We start from the raw sequence: 10,000 nt of genomic DNA, 5'->3' as shown, positions 1-10,000 counted from the left end.
GGCGTGGGATTTGTCTCATATGGTTTAGGGGCCGACACATCCCTCCCTCAATGCCGTACCGGGAGGCGAGGTCGGTAGCAGAAAGCAGCGAAGGGCCAACTGCGTCCAAAAGCGATCGCACGGGCCGAAATCCCGGGATGACTCGTTTGGTACGACGCTCCAGCGCCACGTCTGGAGGTACTGCATATTTTTCTCGTCTCGTCTTCAAACATTCCGTCAGCGCATACGTGCGTAAATGTTCAGCCTCTCCGATACCTACAATACTAGACATATTTAGTTGGAACACTTAGCGAATGGTCAGAATCATCGTGTTACAAGATCGTATTTTATACGGTAACTAGTCATCTCGCCACCAGGAAGACTCGCCACCAGCAAACTCGCCACCAATATGCAATCACCTTTTAGCTACTAACTATGTTCTACTTGAGAAATGATTGTAGCAAGTTCAGTTTCTTCAAGTACTTTGCCTTAAGTCTGCTGTAATAAATCATTACAAGGACATTATTTATACCACATCCCCCTTCCCCCAATTCAATGTTGTGTGAGAATTTTTCGGGCGACTACTAGTAGTTGTGGAAATCAACATTGGAGGAAGGGGGAAACGGGGATGGGTGTTCCAACAAAAGTGGCGAGTATTGTATTTGCTTCAAGGAAATTGGCAAATCTGTAGAGGTGTAGATCAGAAGTCAAGTCTCTTTAGAAAAGAAGTCAACTTGTTACTAAGATAAACGGAATGTCTCTTCGCATGCTTTGTATTTAAAAAGGTGGGCAGTTGGTCTGAAAATGATTACAATCAAGGAATATGTGTTGGAGAGTTTTTAGAAAGCCAAATAATTATAAATACTATGTGGTGTGTAAAGGAACATCTTCAATATGCTGTGTACCGCATTTCCATGTAAAGTAGTTGACACTGTGTACTTTGATTAACGTAGCGTACACATGACATCGGTGGCTTTAATTATTATCGAGACGAGGATCGAGCAAAATAAGGGCGATCTTCCTTGCACTGGTACTGATGTTGGAATTTGAAGGCGTGACAACGGTTAGTGAAGGAATAAAGCTAGAGAGGTGGGGTCGCTGACGTCTTGTGAAGTTCGGTTAATAATATATCGAGTGGTGCCGATGTGGAGCTGGTACCAACTCAAGAAGAATTTAGACTTTTCGGGCGACTACTAGTAGTTGTGGAAATCAACATTGGAGGAAGGGGGAAACGGGGATGGGTGTTCCAACTAATGTGACCAGTATTGTAGGTCCAAATCTCCCTAGGTTTACCACAATAGTACAGTAGGCACTTCAGATCCAATATATTAGACACTTCAAATGGGAAATTGAGATTCCGAAAAAAAAAATCCTAGTTTTCCCTTCTATAGAGAAGAAAAAAATCGAAATACAATAAAATCACTTTTGCTGTATCTTGTGTTTGAACGACTTTGTTGTGATGTGGGTTGGTGGTGTGACAACCTGCTAACCTGCACAAAGCAGGGATATAAAAAAAAACAACTGAAATAGTGTCAAAAGTGAGATTCTACTATTTCTATTCTTTAATATAAGCCACAATTAGCTATTTTTAGAATATCATAGTGATTTCTCATGCAAACCCCATAAAATATCTGCGACAAAGTGAGTATTCATACTATGAATGCATCGGATATGAGAACCTTCCTTCACAGGCTACAAGAATTTTTCTCCACAACTCCTGAGGTCGGTTGCTCGAAGCCTGGTTAGTGCTAACCGTTGATTGAGATGTATCAAATCCTATAGATTTCCATGGTATTTAACACTGGTTTGCACTAACCATGCTTCGAGCAACCCGGGCCTGTATTTTATTTCCATTGAGTCTCCACCAAGTCTACTTTTAACTTAGACGTTTCGGGCCTCAACAATAGCAATACAGTCCCGCACCCTGAATATTAGCAATGTTATCAAAATATGAAAGATATGAAAGTGGTGAAAAGAAAATGGTACACTGCCTGCCATTTCCCCTTCACTTTATGTGTGTTTATGTTCAAAATGTCCAGTGCCCTTAAAATACATTTTCTGTTGATGATGCCTTTTCTCTTTCACCTTTTCACACAAAAACTACTGCAACACTCCATATTGTAACTGAACAGTGTTTTTCATGGTTTTATTTGATCCAATGGAAGCTCAAGTTGAGATCTCTACATATTTACCAGTCACTAAACTACTGGGCTAAGTTCCATGAAGCAAAGTTAGCACTAACCCAAGTCTACTCAGTTTGATTAAAGAAACCTCTGTGATATTTATTTAACTATCGTTAGTGCTCACTCTACACCCAACAAATTTTACTCAAAAACCAGAAGCTGTGATTCAGTATGGTTCAGATGCATCACTACTTTAGCAAGAGTTACCTGTCTGTTAAACACACCAGTATGAATATTAGCCATTCCCATCGGGAATTACCTGATAGTTATAAATATACAATAGCAGGCGGTCAAATTACCCTGAAGAAGTCTGAAGATGTTTCAGTGTCTTGTAAATATTCATCATTTATGTAAACGTGCTAGAAGTTTCTAGTTGGTCACTTTATATTTTGTTCTTTTGAAAACACGGGTTCTTACACCCATTTTCTGTGCCCTAACAAGTACCACAGGTAAGAGTTTAAACTTTCCGCTAAAAAAGTTCAGTAATGGACATTTAAAAAGCACAGATGAACAGTAAAAACTGATCTATCTCATGAACAAAACCAATGAAGCATTATGCAACAAGCCTTCCATTATTTCAAATTCTTCTCTTTTACAGCGCCAAACTGAACTGATCGAAAGTGAAGGTGTCTGAGTCTACAACAACATGGTTTGTAACTTACAAAGGGATAAACTTTTTCGAGGAGCCAAATAGCAATTTTTTTTCTGCCCTTGTACAATTATTACAATCATAGAGCGACTTTCATGTGACTTTGAAAAATAAAAGTAAAAAACAGAGCATAAACAAAAATGCAAAACATTTGATTGGCTTATTGAACAAAAACAAACAAGCACGAATTTTCATTAGCTTAGCGAACCTGAATGCAAACAACGTCATCTCTCCATGGAAGTTTCTGAGAAGCGATCAGCATTTCGCTTTGGCATCATTTGGAATGCAGTAATATGATTGGGCAATCAAACTGTTCACTGCCCTTGGCGGGAATAAGGAGAAGCTCTGAATATTGGTCCGTGAAACAAACTGCAAAAACTTTTTCAAAGTCACATGAAGGTCGCTCTATCATTTAGCTAAAATGCTGATGAATTTTATACTTCACAAGGATTGCTGATGAACAGTCCTTCTTCTTTATCACATGGCAATCTGCTTCCATTCTTCACTGATGAAGTTCTGGCATTTTGAAACGTGTGAAAAGCTTGCACTGTGATGCAATAACCGTGAACAAAAAGGGCATGCAACATGGCCAACTTCTTTGATATGTTCCATCAGTCTTTTCAATGACCTACACTTCTTTCCACATCCATGACACAGGCCTGGTTCATCTGCATGGGTTTGATGTACATGCCTTTCAGAAGGTGGATTCAGCACTGGACATTCCTTTAGGTGTTTCTTGGATATTTTAGCTACAAAATATTGACCACACTTACATTTGGAATGAATTTCCATGTGGTTAGAAAGGGAACCACTGTCTATACCTTTTTTGCCGCAAACCTGACAGGAAATTGGGCCATAACTCTTCTCAACATCTTCACAGTTTACAACATAGCTTTTTTCTTGAAGATTACTTACGCCTGGCATGGCACTTAGGTGCTGATAAATTTTTAATCCAATCCATGCATCTAATGCAGCATAGTGGATCTGTCTAAATGTTAGTGGAAACTTTTCCCAGTTACTCATGGCCACTGACTTCGGCTTCTCAATTTCAATTCCAAGTAGACCTTTTGCAAGAGATTTCAGTCCAAGCTTCTGTGATTCTGGGATCCCAATGCTTTTTGCCATTTTTTGGGTATCCACTAACCCAATGCATTTCAAACCAGTATCTTTCTTTAGTTTTGCTACATCTTGTAAAATTCCACTTCCAATTTTGGAGATCTTTTCATCACTCAGAACAGACGCAAGAACCTTTGGAGGTGTCCTTATGTAATGGAAATGACAAACTAAGCATGAACTTTCTACCGCCAACTGAAGAACAGCAGTCTTGTTCTCAACTCCTCCCTTCTTCTTACTTTTAAACTGTGGTTTCCATTCAATGTCAAATCCAACTGCCTCAGCAAAGCAATCAATGACATTATTTCTTAACCATGCTTCTACCTCCACTGGATCTGTTGTGTATACCACATCAACCCCATCTGCGGGGTACGGCAATGTGTGAATTGATGTGCAATTCTCCTCTCTACTTTTACTTAAATCAGAACTTTGTTTAATAGGAAAGTGTGCATCATAAGAATCAGATGTGCTATGGGTCAATGATTGTCCACATGGATGGCCTTCAGCAGAATATCTTCTGGATTTCTTGTTTATAAGGTGACGAAGATCATCGGCATCATTTGGCCTGTGTTGATTTAAAGTTTGTTCCGAAAGTTTTGTCCCGTAACTGTTTCTTGTAACGTGGCGGTTATCAGCAACATCTGGCATGCTATCCATCAACAAAGCCCTTGCAGCCTGAGATGATTCTTCTACATAATTTAGTGTGCTATCCATCAAATTGTTATCAGACAGGAGATGCCTGTGCTCTTTATTATTTGGACTGCTTCGATGTGCAGTTCCATCTGGCATATTTCCCCCATATGTGTGCCTTGAAGCCTGATAAGAATCTTCAGCATAATTTAGGGTGCTGTCAGACGCATGATGTGACAGGTTCCCACCATACGATGTGTCGTAAGCTGAAGTTTCGTAGGGATACTTTGCAAAATTATCCTTCGGAACTTGATCTTGATCCAACATGAAATGCACATCCTCTACCTGATGAGATGGACTCCTATCATTTGGCAACCCATAATCTGACGTTTCGTAAGGATAATTTTTATAATGATACCCTGTGATGGGATTCTTATTACTAATTTCGCCAGGTATGTGGTAAAAGGATGTCTGCTCAGGTGAGTTTTCTATGTGATTCTGTCTGGCGTCATGGTATGAATCTCTGTAGGAGTCCAACCGACTATCAGCTGGCACCTTTCTTTCAAGATTCTCTGTATCATGGCGAACGTCTTCAATATAGCTGCACACAGTCTCTGTTAAGTCCTCCACTTGTTCTTGCTTAACGAGGTGACGCGACGTCAAACCATGAGTTTTCAATGTGGCTTCTCTCCAAGGATCCTTGTTTTCATAGTAACGAGATTCTGTACCGCTTGCTGCAGTTTCATCATATCCTGATTCAACGCCTGCGCACATCCACTGATCCCGGCTTTCTCTTGCTCTGTCAATCCAAAACCCTTCGTTTGGTACATAGTCTCTCGTGGAAGTCGGATCAAGTGAAAAACCATCTATATCGTGCTCATCTCTGGGTATTTCTGTTAGATTGTCCGTTTTGATGTTGCGCAATGAACTATAATAAGTTTTCAAATCTTCCGTTGACCTTTCGGCGGATCCTACTGCCTTAGTTTTATAAATGCGATCGTTTATGTCCTCTGCTTTTCGGCGTAACAAATAATCCCAAGCTCTTTCACCTACACTTGTGCTTGCAGTTGATGATTTCTCTCTTCTATCTCTTCTGTTAGTCGTTGACGATCTCTTACTACGTGAATCGCGCCTAAAGCTCATGATTAGGGGTTGTTTTTTCCTTGAGATGTTCCTACAATACAACTTCAAATCTAGGATTAGGAAAAAAAGCGAAAATCAACATCCTTGCCATCGCATGTATTAACCACGCCACGTAAAATAAGGCGAAAGACTGGGTACTAAGCGCTGAGTCAGTGTTTCGCGGTGTATTGTGGTCACGTTTTCCAAAATGACGGAAAGATACAGCTTCAGTCTTACAACTTTCAGGTAAATTTCTTTCTTTTGTCCATTCTTTTCTGCCTTCATTGACAAATAAACTTATAGAAATACAATGTATGTTGCCATTGGGGGAACAAAACGAATACCTTTTTGAAAAATGTCTATTGTTTCGCTCATGTAAATAAGCTAAAGAAATTAATTTCCCTAGATGCATGTCTTAGATCTCTATCGATCAAATCTCGTGCAAGAGATTTTTCTGGTCGTAGTTTAATTTGCTATGTGTGAACATGTAATATCACGAGTCCTGGAGTCGGTTTCATTAAGTTGTTAACAGAAATTGGACGTCGCCCTCAAGCCACCAGGTTCACAGTAGAACAACATAATCATACATTTTACTGTATAAAGCCAAAGAGAAGATATATATTAGCAGGGTTTTATCCAGAATCTAAGACTGTTTCGTTTTTCCTTTCTCATTGTTTTATTTCTTCTTAATTAGCCAGTGTATTTGTTATTTTGGAAGTGCTCAGCTATGTAAGCTAAGACATAAATACTTCTTCTAGTCCTTCAGGCAAACTTGTCCAGATTGAATATGCTTTGGCAGCAGTGGCTGCGGGAGGGCCATCCGTAGGAATTAAAGGTAATGACGTCTGGTGTAAATGATCAACGTCTTGACAAAACACTTGAACTGCAACAACAGTACTCTTGTTTGAACAACAACAAAAAAAAACACTAGGCTGTGCAAATTCACTAGTCTGCATTTTACACTGACCAGTAGTAACAGTAACAGTAAAACAATAATAATTAAAATTATTATTATTCAACTGCAGTCATCAGAGTACAAGTAACCCCCAAAACGAGTACCAATATCTCACGCTATTTGTACTCTAGTAGACCAGTTTGACTAGTTTTTCACAAACATATTCTTGGGTTTCACTCGCGTGATCAACAGCCATGCTTTTCAACGAAAACAAAAGAAGACGTTAGCATAATAATAGCTTTCAATTCCCAGAGGATTGGATCGGGACACCAACATGGCCGCCATTTCATTGTTTGGGGGCACCAACATGGCGGCAGTGACGTCATGTGAAATCCAAGAATTATTCTTATGAAAGCTGTAGAAATGGCTGAAATTAACAAATTGATGTCAGTTTTTCATGCGTCTGTCCTGTTATTGATCATGAGCTGTGGATCCACGAGGCGATAGCTGAGTGGATCCGCAGACTACTTTGACGATGTTATGACGAAATTCATGATCAATAACAGGACACGTACATGAAAAACTGACATCAATTCATTTTCAATTTTATTCCATCTGACACGACCGATATTGCATCAGTATTGCATAAATTATAAATTTAGGTGTCTATCCGCTTATTGACGAAAAAAATTAGCCAATGAGCGCTCAAGAATTTTGCAGTCATTGTAAAAATGCTTATATTTTCCCCAAAGAAAAGGATGAAGGCTGGCCAAAGTTTGAGATTTTTGGCGTAAAGGAGTTCCTAGAGACAAACATTAACAGTTACTGTTAACCTATACGACAATCAACTTTCTCTGTTTATTGAAGAAAACCGAAACGTAAATACGGCAAAAACTGACCTCATTGTATTGAAACAGTGTTTTGAGTCCATGAAAGAAGCAAGGGCCATTGAAGAAATTTCTCCAAGGAACTTGACAACCTTTTATGTCATTTCTTCATCAAAGTCCGTTTTTCTTGACCGGAAGTTTACTTGGAAACCAAGATCGTCATTGTGAATATCTCTGTACACCTTACAATAAAGAACTTTCCAATATTCCATCTCTGTTTTCCTGACATGTAATGCAAGTGTTGGAAATAAAATGCACAATGCTTTGCTCAAGGATTCGATTGACAGGTTTGACAAGCTTTTGTTTTTGACCAATCCCACAGGCCCCAAAGGTCCGCATTTTGATACTCAATATCCAAGTTAAGGCGTGCAGTCGGTTAAACTGAAGTTTAAAACTTAACATTTAAATAAAATCAAAGAATGGAGAAAGCAGTAATGTATTCACTGGGAAACTATAACCAACTGCACCCTGGTGGCCCGAGCCATTCAGAACATTTCAATGAGGGCACAGCGAAGGGTGTGTTGTTTTGGAAAAACCAAAAACGGGTTTCTGATCTCGGATAAATGGATTTTCCATTGTAAAAAAATGCAAAATCCTAAATTATTTTCCATGACAACGCAAACAAACAAACCCAGAGTTGCGTGCAAATTTTAAAAACAAGAAAAAAAAATAGCGGTCAAGTTTGTTTTGGAGAAGTTCTTAAATGAAAATGCCATCAGTAAAAAAATACCTTGGTGATTGATAAAAAGAAATGACGAAAAACATGATTTTTTCGCTGTAGGAAAAGTGCTAACAATATTGTTGCTGTCAAGAAACTTTTAGTGTAATTTCTGGTGTGAAATGTGCAGGAAACCTAACTATTTTCGACCTATTCATGTCTTCGATCGTACGGTAAAAATAGCGCAAGAAAAACATTTGGGCTGAACTGTCACGTACGGCGGTAGCTGTTAAGTACCATTTTTGCATGGGAAACCGCTTGTCAAAAATAACCCCTAAATAGTTAAAGCTATAAAACCACATCATAAGACAGTTTAAAAAGTCACGTCTTTAACTTAGGTTTAAAAGAAGAAAGGGAATTGCAATGTCGAACGTCCATTGGACCAGTGAAGATGAATGAGCCTTGTAGCAATATTTAGGACACTCTAAAGACACTGTAAAGCACATTTTGGCTGACCATAAAGAAGCAAATTATAAATTATTGTCAGTCCTTGAAGTGAGCTTTATGTCTTTTTGGGTCTTGCACATATCATAGGACAAAAACGTTTGTCACCTATATGCAGTAAAATGATTGACGAAAATTAAAATCAGTGTGGGCCGGGCACTGGGCAAACTGACTGGCGGTGGACGGTGATCTTTATGTTGTTTTTTGTGTGCTTAAAGTAGACTAGATATTCTGGACAAAGAGGGCTGTTTAAATCCTAAACCACCCACCATTGACGAGTGAAAAAAAAATCTTTTAAGTCTTACTCCCAGGGGTCAGTAGCTTACTGTTGCTATACATTTTCAGAGGCAGAAATGCGAAAAAAACACACTATTTCTAAAAAATGCTTGGATTGCAGATTACGTAACACATACATGCCAACTCTCCCGGATAATCCGGGAGTCTCCCGGATACAGAGCGAATCTTCCAGTCCCCCGTACGGGTAACTAAATCTCCCACATAAAAGAGACTTTGAACCTTTACACCACTGTAAGCTAACGTCCTGTCTCCAAATGTACCCTAATCAAAACAATTTGGGTTTTTTTAAGCTCACCTCGCCGTTTCTTCAGGGATTTTTTTAAGGTTAAGCAATCTTTAAAACCTCAAAACCACATGTTTATGGAAAGTAAACAAACGTTTTCTTCCTTTTCACGGCCATATTACAGACTGTCTGATTGGATCTCCGTTAACCAGTAAAAACCCAGGACATAAACGCCCGGTTTCCTGCGAATTCTATTTGCCTTCAGAATACTTGGGTCAACTTTAGAAACATTCCTAATTCTCTGGGCCAACATCGAAAAATCTTCGGAAGACTTCGGTTCAACTTTGTGTCAATTTAGGAAGTCCTCGGAAGACCTCAGAAATCTTCTTCCTTTTTTCCCGCTGCAAGGTTACGGTGAACATTGGAAGCTCTAAGTCGATTTGAGGGTGTGGAGGTCGATTTGATGGGGAGGAGGGGTCATCGCTTTTTTCTTGGGGGGGGGGGGGGGTAGTTCGATGCCGGGGTTTTATAGAAGAAAAATCTCCAGATTTTAGATTTCCAGAGGTTGGCATCTCTGGTAACATGAAGTTTCTGCATTATTCCAGTAACATAATATTGTTCACGGTTGATCGATTGTTTGAGATTGTACAATTTCAGGATCAAAGAAGAAACTGAAGGTGGTTTCATTTGATACAAAAAGATCACAGAACCTTCCATTATTATAACCTGGTATCTCATGGAATCATAGAAACCAGGCTGTTGATAGCTTATCATTAATTTGGGGTGTTGAATCTTGTCATCATTAATGAATAATTGCTTAATTGTTTGTTTCTTTTTTTAGCTTTAAATGGAGTTGTTCT

At 39.1% G+C, this 10,000-nt stretch overlaps 2 protein-coding genes across 2 annotated transcripts in view; one reads left to right on the top strand and one right to left on the bottom strand.

The window, feature by feature from the left end:
• Nucleotides 1-2,097: 2,097 nt before the first annotated feature.
• LOC138013137 (uncharacterized) lies at nt 2,098-5,803 on the bottom strand. Its single transcript, XM_068860130.1, has one exon. The coding sequence runs from the start codon at nt 5,695-5,697 to the stop codon at nt 3,289-3,291; it is 2,409 nt and encodes an 802-aa protein (XP_068716231.1). The 5' UTR covers nt 5,698-5,803; the 3' UTR covers nt 2,098-3,288.
• A 37-nt stretch (nt 5,804-5,840) lies between these two features.
• The window catches only part of LOC138013139 (proteasome subunit alpha type-2), a 10,526-nt gene continuing 6,366 nt past the window's right edge, over nt 5,841-10,000 (top strand). Inside the window, exons 1-3 of the mRNA XM_068860132.1 lie at nt 5,841-5,922; nt 6,435-6,511; nt 9,982-10,000. The exon at nt 9,982-10,000 is cut by the window's right edge and continues 114 nt beyond it. Of these exons, the coding sequence (XP_068716233.1) occupies nt 5,885-5,922; nt 6,435-6,511; nt 9,982-10,000 (134 nt within the window). The 5' untranslated portion in view covers nt 5,841-5,884. The remainder of the gene's footprint in view (nt 5,923-6,434; nt 6,512-9,981) is intronic.

This window comes from Montipora foliosa, chromosome 8 (assembly GCF_036669935.1).
Source record: "Montipora foliosa isolate CH-2021 chromosome 8, ASM3666993v2, whole genome shotgun sequence".
In the NCBI taxonomy this organism is placed as follows: domain Eukaryota; kingdom Metazoa; phylum Cnidaria; class Anthozoa; order Scleractinia; family Acroporidae; genus Montipora; species Montipora foliosa.
The sequence above is the reverse complement of the archived record's forward strand: the minus strand, read 5'-3'. Positions and strand labels throughout refer to the sequence as shown.